Raw genomic sequence first — 22,240 nt, forward strand, 5'->3', positions numbered from 1 at the left:
ATGTTGAGTAACACAAAATATTTTTGTTTTGCAATCCCTTGGGGGGGGGGAGGTGTTGTGACGTCAATAACGACTTTAAAAAAAACTTCAACGGTCCGCCGACTTCTTTACTGACCCTTTAAGCGTTACAAGTCCTGACTTTCGCCCTTACAAACCCACATTTTCTCGTAATGGTGACAATTTTTTGAAAGTGAACTTGGTTTCGGAGCATTTTAAATTTACTTAGCTAATCTTTTTGAAGCTGGATTTTAAATTTGATTTTATTTAAGTTCCAATTTACAATTTTCTCAATTTTCCGCCGATTATTTTCGAATGCCGGCATTGCTTTAAAAACGTGCAGAAAATTGATACTCTACGGCTTTTACTATTCAAAGTTGACCAAGGCAGTCTGATTCATTTTCTCCAAATACGTCAACTTTCAGTCTTGACTATTCGTCAAATAATGAGCGGAAAATTATGAAATGGGACGCTAAATGTAAATTAGAATGACTTTTCATGTTAAATTTAATGACGAAAATATTTCCAAATAAGTTAAAAATGCTTATAAAAGAATGTCCCCATAGTTAAAACATTGTCAAATCTGTGTTGGTAGCGCACGTTATTTGTTCGGGGGAAAGTTGTGACTAGCGAAGCTGACAAGCCTCCTACTACCAAAAAGACGATAAATTTCACAGTCGGCCATGATTTATGGCTCGAGTACGATTAGTAATTTCAAAAGTATATAGATTTAAAAACAAAAAGTACACTTCGTTAATTGAAACTTGCTCGTGCCGTCATAGAGAAAGGAAGGTGTTACTGGAGTGGCCGATACAATGCCTACAACAGGCGTATGTTGTACCGATGTGTAGCACAGAATCCACCAGAGGCGCTACATGTTAGGGTTGGTGCGTACGACTATAGCGTCTTCTATGGCGAAGATAATTTAAAAATATTCAAAGAAACTTTGAAATATTTTAGTATAAATTTTAGTACACAGATGGCAGCACTATATTACGCACCCACCCAAACTTAAGCTGCTCATGGAGCCAGGGAGGAAAGGGAGAAGCCGCCTAATGCTAACAGAACTCGTATCTAGCGGGAAGGGGTTGAAAACGGGGGTATGAAATACTATGTTTTCTCTCTCTCTCCCTGGGTCATTCGGTGGATCATTGAGCATGCGCGAAGTGACATCACGAATAGTTGCTACATGAGATAAAAAAATTGGATTTTGCGCAGTAGAGCTCGCGGTTGGCCCGGGCGATACTACACCCGTTGGCTGGGAAATTTACTTCCCCCACCCAAAAGAGAGACACCTCGCGCTATTCACGCGGCATCTCCCTTTCCTCCCTGATGGAGCGTCCACTCGGCCACTCCAGTAACACCTTTCTTTCTCTATGGTGCCGTCGGCCTCCTTTATGCCGGAATAGTGTTGAAGGCCCCTCTGCGTATGATTACCTTCTCCACCGTGGCACAGGGAACAAGCCGTGAAGGAGTATCAAAAAATAACGTTTGGATGGCCAGCATCATGTACTGCTTTCTATAAACCTATGACCGCATCAGAAAAGCTCTTCAATGATTGGTTAGTTCCTGTAGGCGGTTGAGCGTAGGGTAGTTTGCTTCTCAGATTACATGATGTATAGAGCCAAAGGCGGGGAATTGTTTATGAAGTGTACTTTTTGTTTTTATATCTATATACTTTTGGTAATTTGCTATTTGCATTTATTTGAACTTTTAATTATTATTATTATTTCTAATGTTGTTTGGATACTTTTATAGATTGGAAATGCTGTTCCCCCACCCCTGGCCAAAGCCATAGGCCAAGAAATTTTAATGTCGTTAACTTGCAAAGAATAAATTAAAAAAGTTTTAGTTTCTGGAAAAAGTTTAATAAGAGACCACGCTTATTTGGTTATCTGTTAATGTTAATTTTTAAAAAATTTAATTTTTTTAAAAATTGTAACCTTGAATAATTCCAAGTCAAATGTAAAAAAATAAAGTTGTGATAATTTCGTTTACTAGTGGTTGTTAATCTGAACTGCTTTTTACCTCTCCGAGTGACGATGACGTCACGGAGAGGTATTACACTGGACGTTTCTGTGTCACCGTGTTCGCATTTGGCAAAACGGAGCGAACGTGTTCGCACTTCGCAGATAGCAATATTATCTTCTGCTCCATCATCATCGTTAGGAATAAGAAGTACGCGGAGATCGGCTAGGGTTACGAGAAACGTCTAGCCTCCCAATGGCAACTCCCCCAAAGGTTCACGCAATTGCGGCTCTTCTTATCATTTATAGCATGTTTATAGTGAATATACCCTCAATAAAAAATTGTTAAGAGGCATAGGCTTGAATTCAAACCTCAACAATAGCTATGTTTAAAATTGTTCTAGGAATAAAGTTTCTTAAAACCAAAAGTGAATGAGAGGAAAAGTATGAAAATGGCCAAAAGTCGCGAGTCATCAGAGTTTCGCCGTAGTTGACCGTTTTATTGACGTAGCTATACTGGGCCTGTTCACTCCCTTAAAATAGGTCTTGTGTTAATTCGCGGTTACGCGGTTACCGTCGTCTGCTATTGTGTATGCTAGAACTTCCTCGATTTGTGTTTGAAGTCAGGACAGAGTAGCTGGTAATGTTTTAAAAGGTATTTGAAGGTATAATATGGATTTAAGTAAGGTTATCGAAGCAATAGAAGAGCACATAAAACTAGATACGTTTAAAACAAATCTCGGTAATTTAGCTATAGCGCGAGCAGCTTGCGTCGTGATGCGCGTGATCGAGTGGGCTATGGTTAAACCAAGGAGAATAAATGTCTGAACTACTTTCAGTCGCGAGTTTGTAAGTCCATCAGGCACTAGTAAACTAAATAGTTATTGGCGAAACTTTGATGTCCGCGTTTTTTAACACAGGCTCTATGGCCATTGTCATACTTTCCCTCTCATCCACATTTGTTAAAACGTTTTAAATAGAGCTAAGCTAAATTAATGACGATTAAAATAATATAAATTTTAATTATTTAAGAAAGACCTCTTTAATTGCGTCTCGATTCGGAGAGGTTTATTTTGGGCTGCGTTCAGTAACACTCATCAGGAAAAACATCGATGTTTGGGAAAATGTGTTCTTTTGACGTCATGATGACGTTGCAGTTGTTGAACTGCACAATTTCGTGTAATCCATGCTTTTCAAAATGGCGACGATATTATGATGAAGTTATGGCAGAGGCTTAAATAATTATATTTACAAAGATATTGTACTTCAATTCATCAATTAAATCGAAACGCCTACCTCTTAAAACTCATAATCCTTTTTGTACCGAAATAGTACATTGCTTTTTTAGTATTATTATCCATAAGGATAATATTTGTCAATTCTTCATTATTCGCAGGAGATTGGGATGTGGTTCCCTCCATTTTTTGAGTCACGGCGCAAAATGGCGAAATTTACGTCATGAATCTGATGCTCATCGAAAAAACCTCACAGCTGATTTTTCTGATGGGCATCCGATGAGCATCATGACGTCACGCCCAAAGAGTCACGGCCGTCGAGAGAGGGGGGCAATTCGGTCCATTTTCCCGGGGCCCGTACCTCTCGGGGGCCCGGTCAGACATCGACCTTATTTAATTTTAGTGGATAATGTTTGTGAAAATATAAATATAATACATAAAAAATGTTATCTTCAACTAGACTTTAAACAGTAAAAGGCAAAAAGAAAATGAAGAGCGGTAGTTTAACAAATTAAACCTTCTCTAAAAATGCATTCAGTCCCTTATTCTCCAAAACCATGAATCAGTAAATTATAAACGGAGGTTTAAGTTTTGTTTCTCACGGGAATCACCCTGTGCCCCGGAAAAACTTGAACTTTTTTCGAGTTGTTTCTTTGCTGTGGACGATAGGGCGTTCATGAATATTATTGAATTGATCATAAAGTAGTAAGTCATATACCAATAAGGCATATAGCAACAGCTTTCTAACTTGAAAGTTTATGGTTATGGGTTTCGGCAAAGTAGTCTTATAATTTAACAACACAACATGTAGTACAGATAGCGTCTTGCAGTCGCTTAGCTGTAAATTGATATTTTGTAAGTTACAATTAAAGAAGCCTAAAGAGTATCATAATTTTAAGTTAAATCAGAAGGGGATAATAGAAGGATGACACTCTGTATCCTCTTAATGCTTTAGTTATGTAACGTCATTCTTCCGAGGCTCACCCTTTTAGTTTGCGTTCCCGCTCATCAAACTACAAATGGGCATCGCACTGTAAAGTGAATTCTATCGTTGTTTGGCTCTAAATCCCCAGCAATCATCCCACAAACCTCGTCTTGACGTGGGACAAAATCCACAAGCGCATGCGTCTTGCCAAATATTTAAACGCTAATAGAGTAATGATGAGGGAACTATTTATCGTGTATGTGATTCGGTTTAGTAACCTTGCTCTAAATGTTCCGATGTTGGGAAGAGTGACGTTACACTTACCCCGCTTTGTGGTATACTTCTCTCGAAGAGAAGTATTATATACTTCTGGTTAAATTAACTTCTAAACTAGTTATCCGTACTAAAACAAAAACATGAAAAATATGACAAGCTTCACTTTGGACATGCTGCACGGTATAATGTTCTGAGATCCTATTCACAGGCAAGTTTTAATTATCTCCACTTGGATATAATAATGTTTACTTTGTTATTATTATCTCAATTTTGCTGTGCTATAGCCAAGTGACAGTATGTTTTATATAAAGTGTATAAAACTAAAAATTTTTTATATGGGACATGGTTGTACATGAAATCTGAGAACTTATACGGTTTAGCAGCTAACTAAACGAAGATTTTCATATTTTTGCACTTAAGTGTTTTTGTTAGGATGTCACTTCTTTTAACCTTTCCGAGTGGCGATAACGTCACGGGGAGGTATTACACTGGACGTGTCTGTGTCCCTCACCGGGTTCAAAAATGGCAAATCGGAGCTAACGTTTTCGCAGAAAGCGATTTTTGGTATTACTCCCATCATTAGGATTAAGAAGTATGCAGCGATCGTCCAGTGTTACGAGAAATGTTTAGCGTCCCAATGGCAGAGCTTCCACCAAAGGTTCACGCAATTGCTTGTTTTCTTATCATTTATCATTTGATTTGAAGAAAGGCTATTTTTTGCGACCACATTGACGACGTTTATACAAAATGCACTAGAACTCTATGCCTAGCTCTCAAAATATCCCGAAACATAAACTCGCCGCTATGTTTCAAAAAACTCTACCTAACATTAGTCAAACCGAATATACTATTCGCGGCCTCGGTTTACGGCAACTGCAGCGACTCTCAAAAATGGAAGTTAGAACGAATCCAAAGAAAATTCATTTACTTATATAAGTCAAGTTCATGTTACGAAACAGTGCTAGATAAACTCAAGATGGACACCATAAAGGATACACTTATTAAGAACGATATCTTGTTCCTCCAAAAATTGGTCACAAATAAGATAGATTGCCGCGAATTATTGAACCTAGTAAACTTCTGCATTCCCAACAAGGTAACTAGACTAACGAACTACAAACCATTTAAACCTGATATATCGTCGACTCGACCCCTAAGCCGCATATTGGATAATTATAACAAATACGGCACTAAAGTGGAAATCTTCAGCAAGAAAAGACTCACTCTCCAAGAGATTGTTTTATAAAAATAATTTTTAAAACTATTATTATTAGATTTTTAATAGAAATGATTTAATTAACCATCGAAATTTTAATTCTTCTAAAATTTAAATTGCCATCCCCTTAACTTAATAGTGCCAAGCACTAAACGGTGTAAATCCCTGTAGGACATTAACATTGTACCGTTGATTTGCACAATAAACACTTATTATTATTATTATTATCATGAATCAATCGTCTTATATACAATAAATTTCCAACAATAGTTAAAGAGGCATACGCTTGAATTCAAACGTCGACAATAGCTTTTTAGGAATAAAGTTTCTTAAAACGATTTATCAAGAATGAAGCTAAATTAAAGACAATTAAAATAATTAATATCATTTATATTTATTTATTTAGTTATTTAAGAAAAACCTTTTAATTTCGTCTCGATTCAGAGAGCTTTATTTTGGTTTCCCCACTTATTATAGGGAGTTTAGTGAGAACAAAAAAACATTTAAACAAATTTCAGAAGTTTTAAATTTTTCCTTACTTTATAATTTAATTACTAAATAAATCCTACATTTTAAGTCTCTATTTCCACGATCGGTCGGTCAATGAAATAAAAAAATTGGACCTAAGGTATTTCGTAAACTATATTAAGTACAAACATGTTATTTGGCTATAAAAGTAGGCCTATTAAAACTATTAGTTAATGAAAATTCAGACTTCTACCTTTAACCAAAACGAATATACCAGGGCTTAAAAGAGTCTAAAATGCTATAAGAAAAGAGTAGTTGGAGTACTTTCTGCAAGTGCACAGAATGCTTAATTTGGCGAATCCACTGCTGTGCACCCAGATAGTTTCCCTCCCAATGAGTTGGTGAATCATTCTAGGGGCCCGACCATAATCTTTCCCGGGGTCCGCAACTTAGCTAAACGAGTGAGAGGGTGGGTAAGCTAAACGAGTGAGAGGATGGGTTAGCTAAACGAGTGAGAGAGCGGGTTAGCTAAACGAGTAAGAGGGTGGGTTAGCTAAACGAGTAAGAGGGTGGGTTAGCTAAACGAGTGAGAGAGCGGGTTAGCTAAACGAGTGAGAGGGTGGGTTAGCAAAACGAGTGAGAGGGTGGGTTAGCTAAACGAGTGAGAGAGCGGGTTAACTAAACGAGTAAGAGGGTGGGTTAGCTAAACGAGTGAGGGAGCGGGTTAGCTAAACGAGTGAGGGAGCGGGTTAGCTAAACGAGTGAGAGGGTGGGTTAGCAAAACGAGTGAGAGGGCGGGTTAGCTAAACGAAAGAGAGGGTGGGTTAGCAAAACGAGTGAGAGGGGGGCTTAGCAAAACGAGTGAGAGAGGGGCTTAGCAAATGAGTGAGAGGGAGGGTTCTTCTATTAATTAGCTGCCACGTTTTCCAAAATATTCTCCTATTAATTAGCTGCCACGTTTTCCAAAATATTCTCCTATTAATTAGCTGCCACGTTTTCCAAAATATTCTCCTATTAATTAGCTGCCACGTTTTCCAAAATATTCTCCTATTAATTAGCTGCCACCTTTTCCAAAATATTCTCCTAATAGTTAGCTGCCGCCTCTTCCAAAATATTCTCCAATTAAATAGCTGCCACCTTTTCCAAAATATTCTCCTATTAATTTCTGACACCTTTTCCAAAATATTTCTATTATGTTGGTGCAAGGATTGTGCACATAGATTATGATATTAATTTTCCATTTCGTATACGTGGGGGGGCACTTTTATTTCGCAGCCCCCCAAAATCTTTAATGAAGTAGAGGCGAACCGTAGTGGTGCAAGCTAAGTTAAGGATGGTGCATGCTTGGTGCAATTGACCTATGTATATTTGGTGGCGATTTGAGCACCTGGGGGGGGGCAAGTTAATGGACGTGTAAAAATCTTTATTCCATTGGATGATGTTTTTTCACGTCACCCATTTAGTAATCGTCTCGACTAGGGTTGTAAATTTTCCGGAAAAATAAAACGCGGAAAATTTTCCGCTAATCGGAAAAATATAAAACTAGCAGTTAAGTGAGCTTTGAGTCAGTTTATCAAACTTTTAAAGATTTAAAACATTCTCCAGTTATTTTGCCATCTTTAGTAGATTTATTAAAGTACCGCCAAATATTAGTGGTTGATTTTCCCATAATTTGTGACTTTAAACAGGGTTAACAAACTCAATAACATAAACAACATAACACTTCGTTTCCCTTACAATGACGCAGACGATCACTATCCTTTATGCCTGATAATTTTAGTTTCACTTGGGCAGTGGCGTCGCTAGGCCTTTTTTGGGGGGGCTATAGCCCCCCAAATTCCAAACTTAGCCCCCCAAAATAATCCGTAAACCCTACCAAAAAATTGTTTTTAGCAACCTAAAATTCTGTAGCAATATATAAAAAAATTTCAATATCAAACAGTAAAATTTTGATGAAAACAAGATGGCCCCGGCCATATTATGCTTTGCGCGCCCTCTTTTGGCTAGAACTGGTGTGATTCCGGCAAATATTTTTGGCGGTATTCTCTTTTTCTTTATCAAATATCCTTTCGATTATGAACAAAATCAATTTAGTATGACTTTGGTTTAATATAATCCTTGACCTTAAAATAAATTCTTTAACAAAAACAATTACAGTTGTTTTATACTATACAAACTATTTTTGAATTAGTATTCACAATAAAATCTTTCTAGTGCGGTTTGATAAACTCAATGATAGTTTCGACAAAGCAGTTTCAACGGTTATTTTCAGTTACAATTTTTTATAAACAAACATGATAATTTGTAGATTAAATTATAAGCATTAGTATTTGCAACAAAATCGTTCTATTAACGTCTGATTACTCAAATAACCCTTAATAATAAATTGGACCAGGCAGTTTGTAAGGTTCTTTTCACATACAATTTTTGACAAACCAAAATTATTATTTGAAGTTTAAATTTGCCTGTAAGCGTTCTTAATAATTTATTTAATTATCTGTTGTTTTAACTTATAATAAGTGTAGTCAATTACTTACCATGACTAATCTTAATAGTTTCTTAAATAAATAAAATACGTTGACGTTGCAAAGCCACATAAGTATGGGTCTAAATGCTATTAATAAATTTAAATCTAATTCCGCGCGCGAAAAAGGGCGGAAAGGCACCCAGCCAGCCTGCCAGCAAGGGTCAGGCCAATAGTTTTGCAACTCGAAGCGCAAAAGCAAAAACACAAATTATGTGATATGAAGTTCAAGTATCATTTTTTTCCTCTTGTTGATAAATAATATCCAATGCCAAAATTGTAAATTCAGTATTCAATCCACAATATATTTAGGTCTAATGTTCCAAATGTAATGAAACTTTAATGAGAGATGTGCTACTATCTATTATATCTAAAAATGGTAAAAAACTTTCAAATTAATTAGTTTTGTCAAAATGATAAATTTAGTACTTTCAGGCCCTTTCCAAGATTAAACATATCGCTTACACATGGCACTAAAAATCCTGTAACTAAACCAAATTACAGGCCATAAAGCTTACAACACATCTAAATGGGAAAGTTCAGAAAAGCCCTTGTGTTTCTACCAAGTAAACGTTACTATGTTAACGCAATTTTAGTTCAAAACTGTATTTATTGGAAATATTACATATTTTGAAAAACAATGAAGAGTAGAAAAATCATGATTAAGAAACTAACTGAAAGGGTGGGGGAAAAGTATCACAATATCAGTTACTGTTTGTAAAAAAACCAGGATTTACTTGAGATATAGTTTAAATTATACGTAGTTGTCAAGCAGGTCCAAGAAGAAAAAACCTTCCTCTCAGCGGTACTCTACTTTTTCGATGACATTCTGAAGCTTCTTGCGAGGGAGACCTTACATTTTAATGCAATAATTTTTTATCAGTATCATTTGGTAACAAACGCAGAACGTTCTCATTATATGTGTTATTCAACTGATCAGGTTTCGCGAGACCTGCCCCTCGGCACGTTTACAAATCTAAGAATATTGGTTCAAGAGGTCTTGGTTTTATAATCTATTACTCTCTAAAAGGCCTGTTTTGGACAAGGATGGGGATGGGTTTCTTTCTTGGAAAATGGTTGTAAGTACTGAATTGTGGATTAAATACTGAATTTACAATTTTCACATTAGAAATACTGAATTTACAATTTTTACATTAGAAATTCATTTTTATTCAAATATTTATCCTATTTAATATAATAGAATAGTTTTTAACACACCTCAGGGTGAAATTTCAGGACATTTGGATCAGTAGATCCAAAGATATCATCAGTTTGGCCTTGGAAATAATTTTTACACAAAAAAGCTTTAATCTTTCTTAGTATAATAAAACACATTGAAACAAACGTCTCACTACAATTTAAGGTCATTTGAATCAATAGGTCAAAGAAAGGATCTGGCAAAAATACCTACCTCCTCCCATAAAACTTAATGTAAATTTTCGGTCCCTTCGAATTTTCTTCAAAAGTCGCGCTTATACATGTAAATCAAATTCTTTGAACTGGGGGTGTAGTTATAAGGAAAAATGGGGGTGGAATGCTCTGAGAGTCGGAATGAAGGCTGGTTATCTAAGTCAGATCTAGGCTCTATTTAGCGCCATCATGTCGGCCTAATTTTAATACATACGCCAAAGCAATTTTAAACTGTTTTGCTCATACATAAAATTTACAATTAAAAAACTAAATTTAATAGATAGTTAACAATGAATAATTATTTCTTCCAAATTGCTAAAATAGTAGTGTACGTAGATGACGCTACAGTAGGGAAACGCCGGTAGGCTGCTAGGCATAGAAAAGCGTCTGCAATCAGCAAGGAAATGAGTTCGAAGATATTTTTTTGCAAATTTTGAAATTTGGTTCATAACTGTTGCGTTTACGAATGGGATGATGATATTGATATTGTTTCTTGATGTCTAGATAATGGTTTTCCTTCTGGTGAGAGAAACATGTACATTTATTTCTAAACTCATTACTTAATGTGAAGTTGTAGTATTAGGTTTTGAATTATCATGTTAACAATGCTTATTTTGATTACGTTTATAAAAATAATATTGAACTTTTTTTCTTAAAGTTAGTGATCATAAGTGATGATTAGTAATTGATTACTCTTATTAGTTAAAATTAAGAAGTTATTAAATAAATTATCATTAACGTTTATAGGTAAATTTAAACTTGAAACGATATTTTGTCTTGGCAAATATGTAACTGAAAAGAATCCAATTAAGAGTTAATTAAATAAATTATCATTATCATTTTTAGGCAAATTTAAACTTGAAATGATAATTTTTCATTGTCAAAATTTGTTACTGAAAAGTGAAAAGAACCTTAGAAAGTGTTTGTGCTTCGTAAAATTTATTATTAGGATTATTTGAGTAATCAAACGTTAATAGAAAGATTTTATTGCGAATGCCAATACTAAAATTAAACATCAAATTATCGTTTTTGTTTGTCCAAAATTGTAACGCGCTTAAAGAGAAAAAATAAGTTTTTAGACTTTAGCTTATCTAATCCCAAAACCTAAATTCCCAAATTAAATGTACAGGTATGGTTAACCTCAAAAATGTGTCTGTCTAGAAGCACTTGCAAGTTAATTTAATTAACTTACAATATAAATATATATTTATTTAATTCGAACACTTACAGAGATGGTAATATCATAAACTTGCTTAGTTACAGAGGTTTCCCTGATACACTCTCCAGAGACTACGGTATTAATTTCTTTTGGTTTACAAATCAAATATCTCTTACTTTAAAAATGTGTTTAGTTTTTATTATATTTCAGACTTTCCGACGAGTACAATTCCTAAAATTATTTTGTAAACCTTCTAATGCTAAAAACGCGACGTATTTAATAATTGTAGCGCTACCCGTTTTAAACTGCCTATCTACCATACGCGAATTTCCCGCCAAGAGATTTCAATTCTCGGCATTGTATAGGCGCGCTACCATGGAAACGTGAGACTCGCCGCGACGCCGCCTCGAACAAAGTTTCCTCCTCCCTGCCCCAACTAAGCAAGACGCGAGAGGAACGCGCCGGCTGCCGAGATGCTAGGTTTAAGCAACATAATTCGAGCTTGTTAATATGAACAGACGGCCGAGAGCGTAAAGGCGTCAATCCGTGGAGTGAGAGCTCTGTGGATGGTGCGGGATCGAAACCCGGCCGAGGAGGAAAATAATTTCATAAATAAATAAAATTATTTCACGTTGCAGAGCCACCTAAGTGTGATACTGAGTACTTTTTAAAAATTTCTGAATTCCGCACGGGAAAAAGAGGGGGAAAATGGGGGAAAAAGGCGCGCCCAGCCGTAAAAAATAGTCGGACTAAACCTTTGCACCATCCGATAGATGGCGCAAAGCAAAAACAGATGGAGGCAAGTAAAATGTTTCATGTTCTTTCGAAGGGAGTCCCAATAGTGTGGACTAAAAGCTAACCAAAACTAAAACTAAACCTAAGACGAGTGAAAATCCTTGGTAATCGGTTCCGTAGTCCTTATCAATAAAAGGTTGTACATCTTTAAAATACGAATAATTCCACGTTGACACAAATTTACGGATAGTTTTAAAGGTCTACACGAGGGGGAAACCACTTGTGAAATCAGGTGTACAAAATTTTTGAAATCACGATTGAAGTCCATAAATTATTTTTGAAGTCTCTATAAATCGCAAAATTTGGTTGAAATCTCGGAAGTCTTAGGAAGTCCCTAGAGAATCCCTTGAAGTCACGCGAAGTCCCTTGGAAATCGCTTGAAGTCACGCGAAGTCCCTTGGAAATCGCTTGAAGTCACGCGAAGTCTCTTGGAAATCTCTCGAAGTCTCTCGAAAGTCTCTTGGAAATCTCTTGAAGTCATACGAAGTCCTCTTGAAGTCATACGAAGTCCCCTTGAAATCTCTCGAAGTTGATGAAGTCCGTTGGAAATCGCTTGAAGTCATATGAAGTTCTTGAAAAATCTCTTGAAGTCCAAGGAAATCCGTTAAAAATATCTTGAAGTCTATTGAAATTCCGTTTCAAATCTATTCAAGTCTCATGAAGTTCCTTGCATATGAATTTTTTTCTCTCATTTCGTTTCTTAAAGATTGGGTCTGCGGGGGAGAAATAGTTCATTTGAAGGGTGGAGAGATAATTAGGCACTAAAACCTTGCCGACTGAAAAACAAGGTTTCTAGGATAGATTAAAAATCACTAAACCAAGAGTTGGTTCGAGGATGAAAGGCCGAGTTTTAACAACTAAAGTAAAAGTCCAGAGTTTAAAAACAAAAAACAACAAAATTTTTTCCATTGCCTGCTAGGGTAGCCAGGTCTTTCTCAGTTTCTCATACAAGTTTTTAGAGTAAAGTCACAAAAAAGGGTTTAAAATTGTAGCCTCTCTTGACCCAGCGGAGCCTCCCAGTTGTTTCCCAAAAAATTCCTCTCTCCTGGGGTTGCGGTAAATTTCCATTCTGGAATCTCGAGGTGAGGTCCGATGAAATCTCACTCGCGTGTACGTGCGCTTATTTGTTAGCGTGGAAAAACCAACCGATTGAAACTGAGTTTGGTGTATCTAAACGTGTTTTTGGAGGCTCAGCTCGGATAAAAAGAGACTATTTACAGAATATAGTACAAAATCCAAAACAGAAAAGTTTCCACAACCTGATTATAATAATAGATAATAGTATTTTTGAAGGCGATTATTAATATTCACAAAGAATGAGAGTATTAATTCCTCATCAACAGGGTCGCTATAGGTTTGGAATGGAGCGATATTCCACCTGATTGGCACAATAGAACTATTTCAGTGGGGGAAAAATTTCGTCTGCTACGAAAATTGGGCCTGCCTTTGAGTGTGTAGGGCGGATATTTTGTGAGGGTTTTCTCTATGGGCAAATAGCATTGGTGACGTAGCCATTACCCCCTCTGAAATAGCTCTATACATACACCAGTGATAAGCTTACTTTGCGAAATTTTGAGGTTCTTTCGCACTTCACTTCTAATGTTTGCGGTCAAGCTACACAGCTTATGTTAGTCAAAAAATACGATAGTATTGTTTAAGGTTTGCGGGGTTTTTTTTTGGAAAATCGTAGCTGGAAATTTCCTCTTCTACAACTATTATTTTCAAGAGTTGGTCCGTTTTGGAGTAACGCCTCCTCTACAGAGGGCACTCAATTTTCGGCCGTTTTTGGAGGTGCAATGCAATCTTACCCTCGTGCCAGACACTTTCCCCCAGTATTTTTTGCCTTTTTGGACTTATTGTCGGCGGCTAATCATTCCGTTTTCAAAGAATATTCGTAAACGATATATTTTTGTTTGTGACCAAGTTTTATAAGTAAATATATAAAGAAGGATTAGTTAATTGAAAAATATAACAAATCGTCACTATCGAGTGACGTATCTAGTCTGGAGAAATGGCGCTCGCGCTCAGAATCATAAGATCATGGATAAAGAATGCGCGCGAGGAAATTTGTTTTCATGTTGTTGAAAACAAATTTCATCTCGCGCATTCTACTATAAATCACGTGTCAAGTCACGTAAAAAATCGCGGCGTGATGACGATTTCTTATTTTCAACAAGTTCAGCAAGACCAAATACTTAATATAATCACCTATTGGCTTAATAAACTATTATTTAACTAAATTGGGAACCTTAATTTCGAAACGTGTAAGAAAATAATAAAAAGTCAGAGAATACGACATAAAAGCTGCCTATTTAAAAACTGCGCCATCTAGTTCTCTGAACCATGAATCCGAGTATGAATCAGACGATAATCACTTTCAAAAACAAAGCCCACGCGCTCACGAACGTGATCGAGTTAGCTATGCCATATAAAATCTTCTTTCCGTAAATGGCGGCCGATCACGTGATCATATTTTTCCCGCGTATAACGCCGCAGAATTCTTTAGAGTGAGACATAAGCGGCGATCAAATGGACCAATACTATTCGGGCTTGTATCTGCGCCATATAATTCGGCATCGATACTTGCTTTTGGTTGCTCTGCATCTTAGTACTTAATAAATAGCAAAGTACATAGATACTTTTCAATTATTGCAATTTAATGAAGTCTTGGGAAAAAATATAAATCGGCTCTAGTCTATAAATTCTATTGAAGTCACTAACTTATGTTGAAGTCACTAGAAGTCTTCACATATTATATTGAAGTCACTTGAAGTCTTTAAATTATGTTGAAGTCACTTGAAATCTTTACAAACTAAATTGAAGTCACATTGAAGTCTATAAATTATGTTGAAGTCATATTGAAGTCTATAAATTATATTGAAGTCACTTGAAGTCTTTAAAAATTATATTGAAGTCACTTGAAGTCTTTAAAAATTGTATTGAAGTCACTTGAAGTCTTTATAAATTATATTGAAGTCACTTGAAGTCTTTTTAAATTTTAATGAAGTCATTTGAAATCAAATACAGTTAGTGAAGTCTTTGAAGTCAAATGAAGTCTATGATAGTTCAATTGAAGTCATTTGAAATCTGAAATCAGGTGTACAAAATTTTCTTTGTGGTTTCCCCCTCGGGTCTACACATTTTCCAAATAACCCATTATGCAATTTTTAGCCACATCGTAGTTTACGATAGGCTCTTAGTTTGACCCGAGCCGTAGTAGTACTGGCCGGGGTTTTCGCTTTCGTTATCGTCAGATTTTAGCTTAAATGGAACCAATAGTGGTAGCTGAGCTCAGTTAGAGATTTTATTTTACCTAAAAAATTTTTCACACCGCACCCGGGAATTGAACCCGGCTGGCTGGCGCAGCAGTAAGACACGCTACCACTGGGTGGTCGGACACTTCTAATTTTTTGTTTAGGGTCTTTGATTTTTTTATTTATGTGCTAATTAAGTAGATAACGATGTGGCTACTATTAAGTCCCAGCCCTTGGGCCATCTTGTTTATATTAAGTTCTTATAATAACTTTAAAATAGTTTGCCCAGATTTAGCCCCCCCCCCCAAATTTCAAACCCTAGCGACGCTACTGCACTTGGGTCTCTTAACGGTTTGGTCTCGACTTCCAACGCCTTATACCGTCATAAGAGCAAACAGTAACCCTATGCATGCATGCGATAGTCAATGAGTGAGCTTTTCCTATAGAGAATAGGGGTCACTAGACTGTGCCCTTGGACAATTTTTCCCTCTCCGAATTCACCGAAAACCAAATAATGAATGTTTTGAAAAGAAAGGCAATTGAACAATTTTAAAGTTTTAACTTTTAAATTGAGAAACTGGTAGCGGAAAAATATGGAACATTTTCCGGAAAGATATAGATCGGTCATTTTCCGCGGAAAATTTTCCGACTTACAACCCTAGTCTCGACCGTTTGGTGGCTGCACCGCGCGACAGAATTTTCAAAATTTTCTCTCTTGTCTCTTCGGATCTTAGCCCTATACGAGTTCTGACGTCACAGTAGCCTCCTGCGGAAGATGCCCAATTGTAACCCATATTTGTGTACTTAGAGGCATGAGAAACTAATGACGATAGTAAGGCCTTGTCATTAGCAGACTAATAATTTTAAAAAACGAATCGAGGTTGGGTGAGAAAATTTATAATGCACCATAGACGCCGACGTGATGTGTCTGACTCTTACACGCCGACATATACGTTAAAACATAAGTAACATAATCTAGATCTATCTGTATGTAAGTAAAAGTGCTGACTGGCAGATTGATATTCAACACACAGCTCAAACTACTTGACCTAGAAAGCTGAAATTTTTACAGGGACGTTATTCTTAAGTAGTAGCTGGCGCGCTTAAATAAAGGTTCTTTCCAATTTGTCACCATCTTGAACAGTGGCGGCCCTGAAAGAAAAATACCTTATCCGTACATTTCAACAGATTCCTTCAATATTTAGTACACGAGTCTTATGGCTATTGGTTTTGAATTATCCGTGGCGAAAATTGTTTTACAGCGAAACGCCTTCGAGAAAGTATTTGATGGAGTGTTATACTTATCGATTTTATTATACTCTTAATTTGACACGCGCATACACCATGGTAGATGAGTTTATGTTACGAACATCTGCCGTGATTCTTTGGAAAGACTTAAAGACATCTACGAGTGTAGCGTACCTGTATATACCACCCCCCCCCCCAAATTTAATCATAAACAGCCTCCAAAAAATTAAGTTTGCGCCTTTTCATAACTCTGCTAAACAATCATGTTGTATTCTAGTTTGTATAGTTTAAAGTCGAGTAAATTCGTAAGTGTATTTACATTTATCAAAGAAGTATGTCATGTCAAAACGAAAAGCGCAGAGTAATGTTAGCCGCAGCTCATCGGCGATTATTCGACAGGGTTTTTAATCACGCCAGCGCTAAATTTGTAGACGATAATAAGCGGAAGTGCATTCTAATCCAATTAACTTCAACGAGGTAACTATTTAAATGTTTGAAACAGCATACGTAGCAATGTCAAGTCCTAACAGATATGTTATTATTGGTGATCGAGTAAACAGGGGCCGAGTAATTAAGGAAAAAGCTCAACTTGGGGTAGCGTCTCACTTATAGTTAGAATCTTACTTTACACTAAACTTTGATGACTCGTAACTCTTGTTATACTATAGATACAGGGATGGCCTTTGAGTATGTCATAGTCCTCTTTGCTCCCCATCCAACGAAACTAAAAACGTGGGGTTCGACTAAACAGGGGCCGAGTAATTAAGGAAAATGCTCAACTTGGGGTAGCGTCTCACTTATAGTTAGTGTAGTTTTCGTGTCTAATTTTATTCGCAGAGCTATTTTTCTGTTGAAATTTAAAGAAAATCTTATCATATTTAGTTGAAGACTAAGTAAATGTCTCAAAACATTTCGAAACTTGAGCTTTAAAACGTTGAATATTTTATAACGACTACGGAACGGTACCGCAAATTCGCCTTCCGGGCTTCCCGGTTATGTCGACGGCGAGGTCGAGTCGAGGTCCCATGCAAGAAAATAGTAATAGCCGTCGCCTATTGGTCTGGCATTAAAGAGGTTATCTATGGTTATGTCGAATGTCATTCATGTAATTGGTAATCTTCACGATATGTATCACTTATTATTGGTACAAGTACCTGTATTGATATTCGATCGAGGTACTCGATACCAACAATTAGTACTCATCCAGGACTAACAGAAATTAGAAATGCCAAGATTAAACCCGGGAATTATAACCGAAAATCTATTGTTTTAGGCTTCTTCAACCTACAGCAGCGTTTTTACGCTTGTTTTTCTCAGCTTATTACTTGGTGACATGATACATTCTACCCGTGAACTGGAATGGTATATCAGAACAGTTACGTCTTCAATTTCTGTGCATTGGAATCTCTCTTTCATAAAGACAAATGGGCTCTCTAAAGCCTAACCAGTGTATTGCGCACAATATATCTTAGATAGCCTTGCATGGTTCAGCTACACACGCCCCTTTCAATGATAAAACACTTCTGCTACAAGGTTTTTGACGACCAGAATTAACCCCTGTTACAATGCTATATTTTTGTAAAGATTGTGAAGTTATATTATTAAAATGTAAAATTTTACTTCGTCTACCATAAAGTACACTATCGTTACACATTAAATACTTGAATAAACTTCCATTCCAGAGTCATGTTACCGAGATACAGTACACTAACCCTAAACATGTGGGAATTGGGGAAAATAGTCTGCTATTTGAAGGTTCACGAAATAGATGGCGTAAAGAACCTAAACATAGAGGTTAAAGGTTATTGCACTGACCTTTGACGATAACCGACACAAAATGCTGACATTACCCCGTACGTTCAGTGTCAATTGAAAAGCTAACTGAACTGAACCACTATCTTTCCTTGCTTGCATGAACATCCAATCTCAGCCCAGAATCCAATTTCGCCTCGAAACCTAAGCCGCCAATGAAAAGCCAGAATCCAGTTCTCTATGGACCAATGAGCGACGAGAATCCAAGTGGGCGCGGAAGGCTTAGCCTGCAGAATACGGCGGCGGAACACGTTCTCGTAACTTTCGACAATATCGCGCAAAAAATAAAATATTCCGAGTTTTTTTTTTTTTTTTGTCGTTTGAGTGTCTAAGTTCGGTCCATTGGACAAGTTTATTAACTTGAGTTTACATATTGAGATCACGAACAGGAATGATTTTAATATTACAATTGTCTCTAGGCGTTTTTAAAATCATGACGTCATACTCTAGATAACGAAAAGCGTTTTTATAAATTTATCAGTTGTTACACTTATGTCTATTATTAGCCTATTATTACGCATGTCTATTGTTAGCCTATTCTAACGCTTTCATTTGCGTCAATTTAATACACGCCGCTTATATCTCTGTTCTCTGACCGATTTAGAAGAGATTTGCGGTGAATATTTGGAAATACTGATCAAGCAGGAAAACGCCGTGGAAATTCTGCTAATTGCGAAAAAATACGAAATTAAGATACTTAAAGAAGTTGCTGTTAATTACATCGCTCCTCAAAAAGAAGACATCTTCAAGACAACTGCTTGGAATGAGACTAACGTGGAAATGGCACGTGACCTGTTTAGAGCTGCAATGGACGTAATCTCCCAAAACGATGTTGCCTTTGACTCACGTAAACCAATTCAAGTTTATCGGAAAAGCCTAGGCTGCGGACAAAGGTCACCATTAATATAAAAAAGATTAAAATAATCAACCATCCTAAACGAAAACTCCGTTTAGAACAATCCTTTGAAATATTACTTCGAATTTGATCAATAAGTCACTGTTAGTGACAGTTTTTGTATCACTACTAAATTTGTACTTCAAACATTAAACAATACTTATTTCCATGAAAATTTCTGTACTTATATTAAACACCAAACCACGTCTAATGAACATTTCATATAGAACACTCCATTAATTGCTTACAGAGAAACTAAGACAGGATGGGAGACCGCCCTATTAGATTATTTCCCTGGCACCATGAGGTAACGCCAGACGGAGCCCGAGTTCACAGTTTTCAAATTAAGATTGGAGTATTTTACGAATGACCCCTTAAATTTAATTAAGGGGTCATCCATAAACGACTGAAATCATAAATTGAAAACAGTGTCCCTTAGGGCAAAATGGAGATAGAAGTTACATTTTCGACTTAACCTTTCACAGACAGGAAAGTACTAAAGGCGAAAAAAAGGCCCTAACTTCCATGCAATGAAGTTAGGACCTGCAATAGTTTCTCCAGTAAAGCCGCCATCTTTCTCATAATTCTCGCAGTCTAGAGTGACTCACTGGAGATAACAGTGGCGTTCCTGTTGGACCACTTGACGTCACGTGTCCGACGTTTCTTGACAACCTCCCTTGTCTTGACAATAATAGGGGTCGTCCATTTACTCTAGTTCCAATTCTCTCCACAAGACGGTAAATGTCGCATCGCTTAGACTAGAGACCGGTTTGTAGTGGTATGGTAACAGGGGTGGTCTGAGTAAAGAGGGGTAGTTAAAGTTTGCCTTGCGATGCATTCTTTAAACTCAAACTTACTAGAGTTTACGACTCAGTAGAGACGGAAAAGCTGCAGTAAGATCACCACGTATCTTTATCGCAGACTTTCTAGACAAGTGGTTATTTATCTTATCGTTGATTATTCATTTCTTCCGCGTGTTTCAACAAAACCTATACTCTCTTTGGTTTCAAAGAGTTAAGTCATGACGAACAACAACATAAACGAAACAGAGAAGAGTTCTGGTTCTCCAGACTCTGAAATCCAAGAAGACGTTTTTCGAGTAAGGAAACAAACTAAGGTGTTGCGCATCAATTCAAAAGGAGAAAACTTTTTATGGAGTGTACAACTTAAGTGCCTTAATAGCCAAAACGAAAGAGTGAGTCGACAGTGGGATATTAAAGGTAAATGGAGAGAAAATTGGCTTACGGTATTTGGCGAGGATACAACAGATGACAACAGTATTTACGTCGAGTCATTCTGCAGTGTTGAATGTCGTGAATTCGCTTTCAATGAATTTGCCAACTGGGATGAAATTGAGGAAGCTTTCAAACCTCCCGTTTTACCAGTCTTGATAAAGATAAAACTGGGTATCGAAGAAGACGCGATTGACGGCGTGCTCCCCTTGAACTTGATAACTTCATGAACAGCGACTTCCTTAGCGACTGCGTGATCAAAACAAAACGGAAAGAGTTTCCCTGCCACAAAGTGTTGCTGGCAGCGAAATCCGAGTACTTCAAAACGATGTTCTCAAGTAACATGAAGGAAGCCAACGAAAACCGAATTGACTGGACGACCCTGTTCGACAAGGACACTGCCTACGATTTACTATATTTCATCTACACCGCAAAGATTCCTCGAAATATTGACAACACCTGCGTCAATTTAATACACGCCGCTTATCTCTGTTCCCTGACAGATCTACAAGAGATTTGCGGTGAACGTTTGGAAAGACTAATCAAGCAGGAAAACGCTGTGGAAATTCTGCTAATTGCGAAAAAATACGAAATTATGAAGCTTAAAGAAGTAGCCATTAATTTCATCGCTCCTCACAAAGAAGAAATTTTAAATACAACTGCTTGGAATGAGACTAACGCGGAAATGGCACGTGATCTGTTTAGCGCTGCCATGGATGTAATCTCCCAAAACAAACTCAAAAAATAAGTGGTATAAATAAATTTGGGTGACGTGAACCACTTAAACAGACTTTTTATAGTTTGGATGATCAATATAAACATGTACCCAAAACTAAAGCTTTGTTTCCAACAGCTAAGAATTACTTAAACGTTAATTACAAATGTACTTATTCTTTTTGGACAAAAAATAAAACCATACTTATTTCGATTAATATTTGTACTCTATTCTTGAACAAAAGTGTTTAAATTTGTCTTTAAATATATACAGGCTATTCCAAAAAGGTGCGTGGTAGAACCAAAGTAGAGTGGACGATTTTGAATAGAAAGTGTTTTGTGACATTTGCCCCTAAAGGGATGACCCCTTAATTATAAATAAGAAGCTGAAGAGACAGTGATAATTTAGTTAAGGGGTCATCCCTAAAACAGTTCTACAATGTTCGTGATAACTTGTGTTAGGGTTAGGGGGTGCATCCCTCGTGGGCGAAAAATCGGCTGATAATAAAAGTATTCGATTCTCAAAATTCATTCACTTACGTCCAACCATTTTTGGAACACCCTGTATTGTTTAAACTATTCGAGAGCTACAATTTAAGCTGGTGAAATAAAATAAACAGAAATGGCAGTAGTGACTCTTATTATTATGGAGAAATAACTCGGGGTGCCATTACTCTAAAGCGTGAGAATGTTTGGGAAATTTTTTTTTGGTGTGATTTTTCTCACGCTCCTTATTGGATACTAAAGGTAGGCTTGGTTTCTGGCTTAATTTTATTGGTCAAAAAATTCCAGCAGGGTCTAGAAAGGAAATGTTTTAGTTTTGGAAAGTCAGAGATTCGAGTGACGTGGTTTAAGTTTAAAGTCATTGAACCTGTTCAAACATTAGTTAAGACATGGCTAACAATTCAGCTTCTGAAAAAGAAAACCTTCGGTTAAAGAAACAGACTTGCGAGTTGCGCATCAATCCGGCAACAGAAAAGGATGAATTTCTTATAAGGAATGTTCAATTTAAGTGCCTTAATAGACAAAACGAACCAGTAAGTCGACCGTGGGAGATTAAAGCTGATTGGACAGATAAATGGCTTTCGATATTCGGTAGGGATACAACCAATG

At 36.8% G+C, this 22,240-nt stretch overlaps 1 protein-coding gene and 1 long non-coding RNA gene across 2 annotated transcripts; one reads left to right on the top strand and one right to left on the bottom strand.

Moving 5' to 3' along the window:
* Window positions 1-17,780: 17,780 nt before the first annotated feature.
* On the bottom strand, window positions 17,781-20,157 carry LOC149668111 (uncharacterized). The gene is made up of 3 exons (XR_016367964.1): window positions 20,039-20,157; window positions 19,790-19,978; window positions 17,781-19,167 (listed from the first exon to the last, which is right to left on the bottom strand). It is a non-coding gene; the product is annotated as an uncharacterized LOC149668111 (long non-coding RNA).
* Window positions 20,158-20,180: 23 nt separating this feature from the next.
* LOC149668112 (speckle-type POZ protein-like) lies at window positions 20,181-21,346 on the top strand. The gene is made up of 2 exons (XM_089840999.1): window positions 20,181-20,401; window positions 20,484-21,346. The coding sequence occupies exon 2, from the start codon at window positions 20,640-20,642 to the stop codon at window positions 21,159-21,161; it is 522 nt and encodes a 173-aa protein (XP_089697125.1). The 5' UTR covers window positions 20,181-20,401; window positions 20,484-20,639; the 3' UTR covers window positions 21,162-21,346.
* Window positions 21,347-22,240: the final 894 nt, after the last annotated feature.

The sequence above is a fragment of the Phalangium opilio genome, unplaced genomic scaffold (assembly GCF_054372755.1).
Source record: "Phalangium opilio isolate 3A_F unplaced genomic scaffold, DU_Popi_V2 ptg000056l_1, whole genome shotgun sequence".
Lineage (NCBI taxonomy): Eukaryota > Metazoa > Arthropoda > Arachnida > Opiliones > Phalangiidae > Phalangium > Phalangium opilio.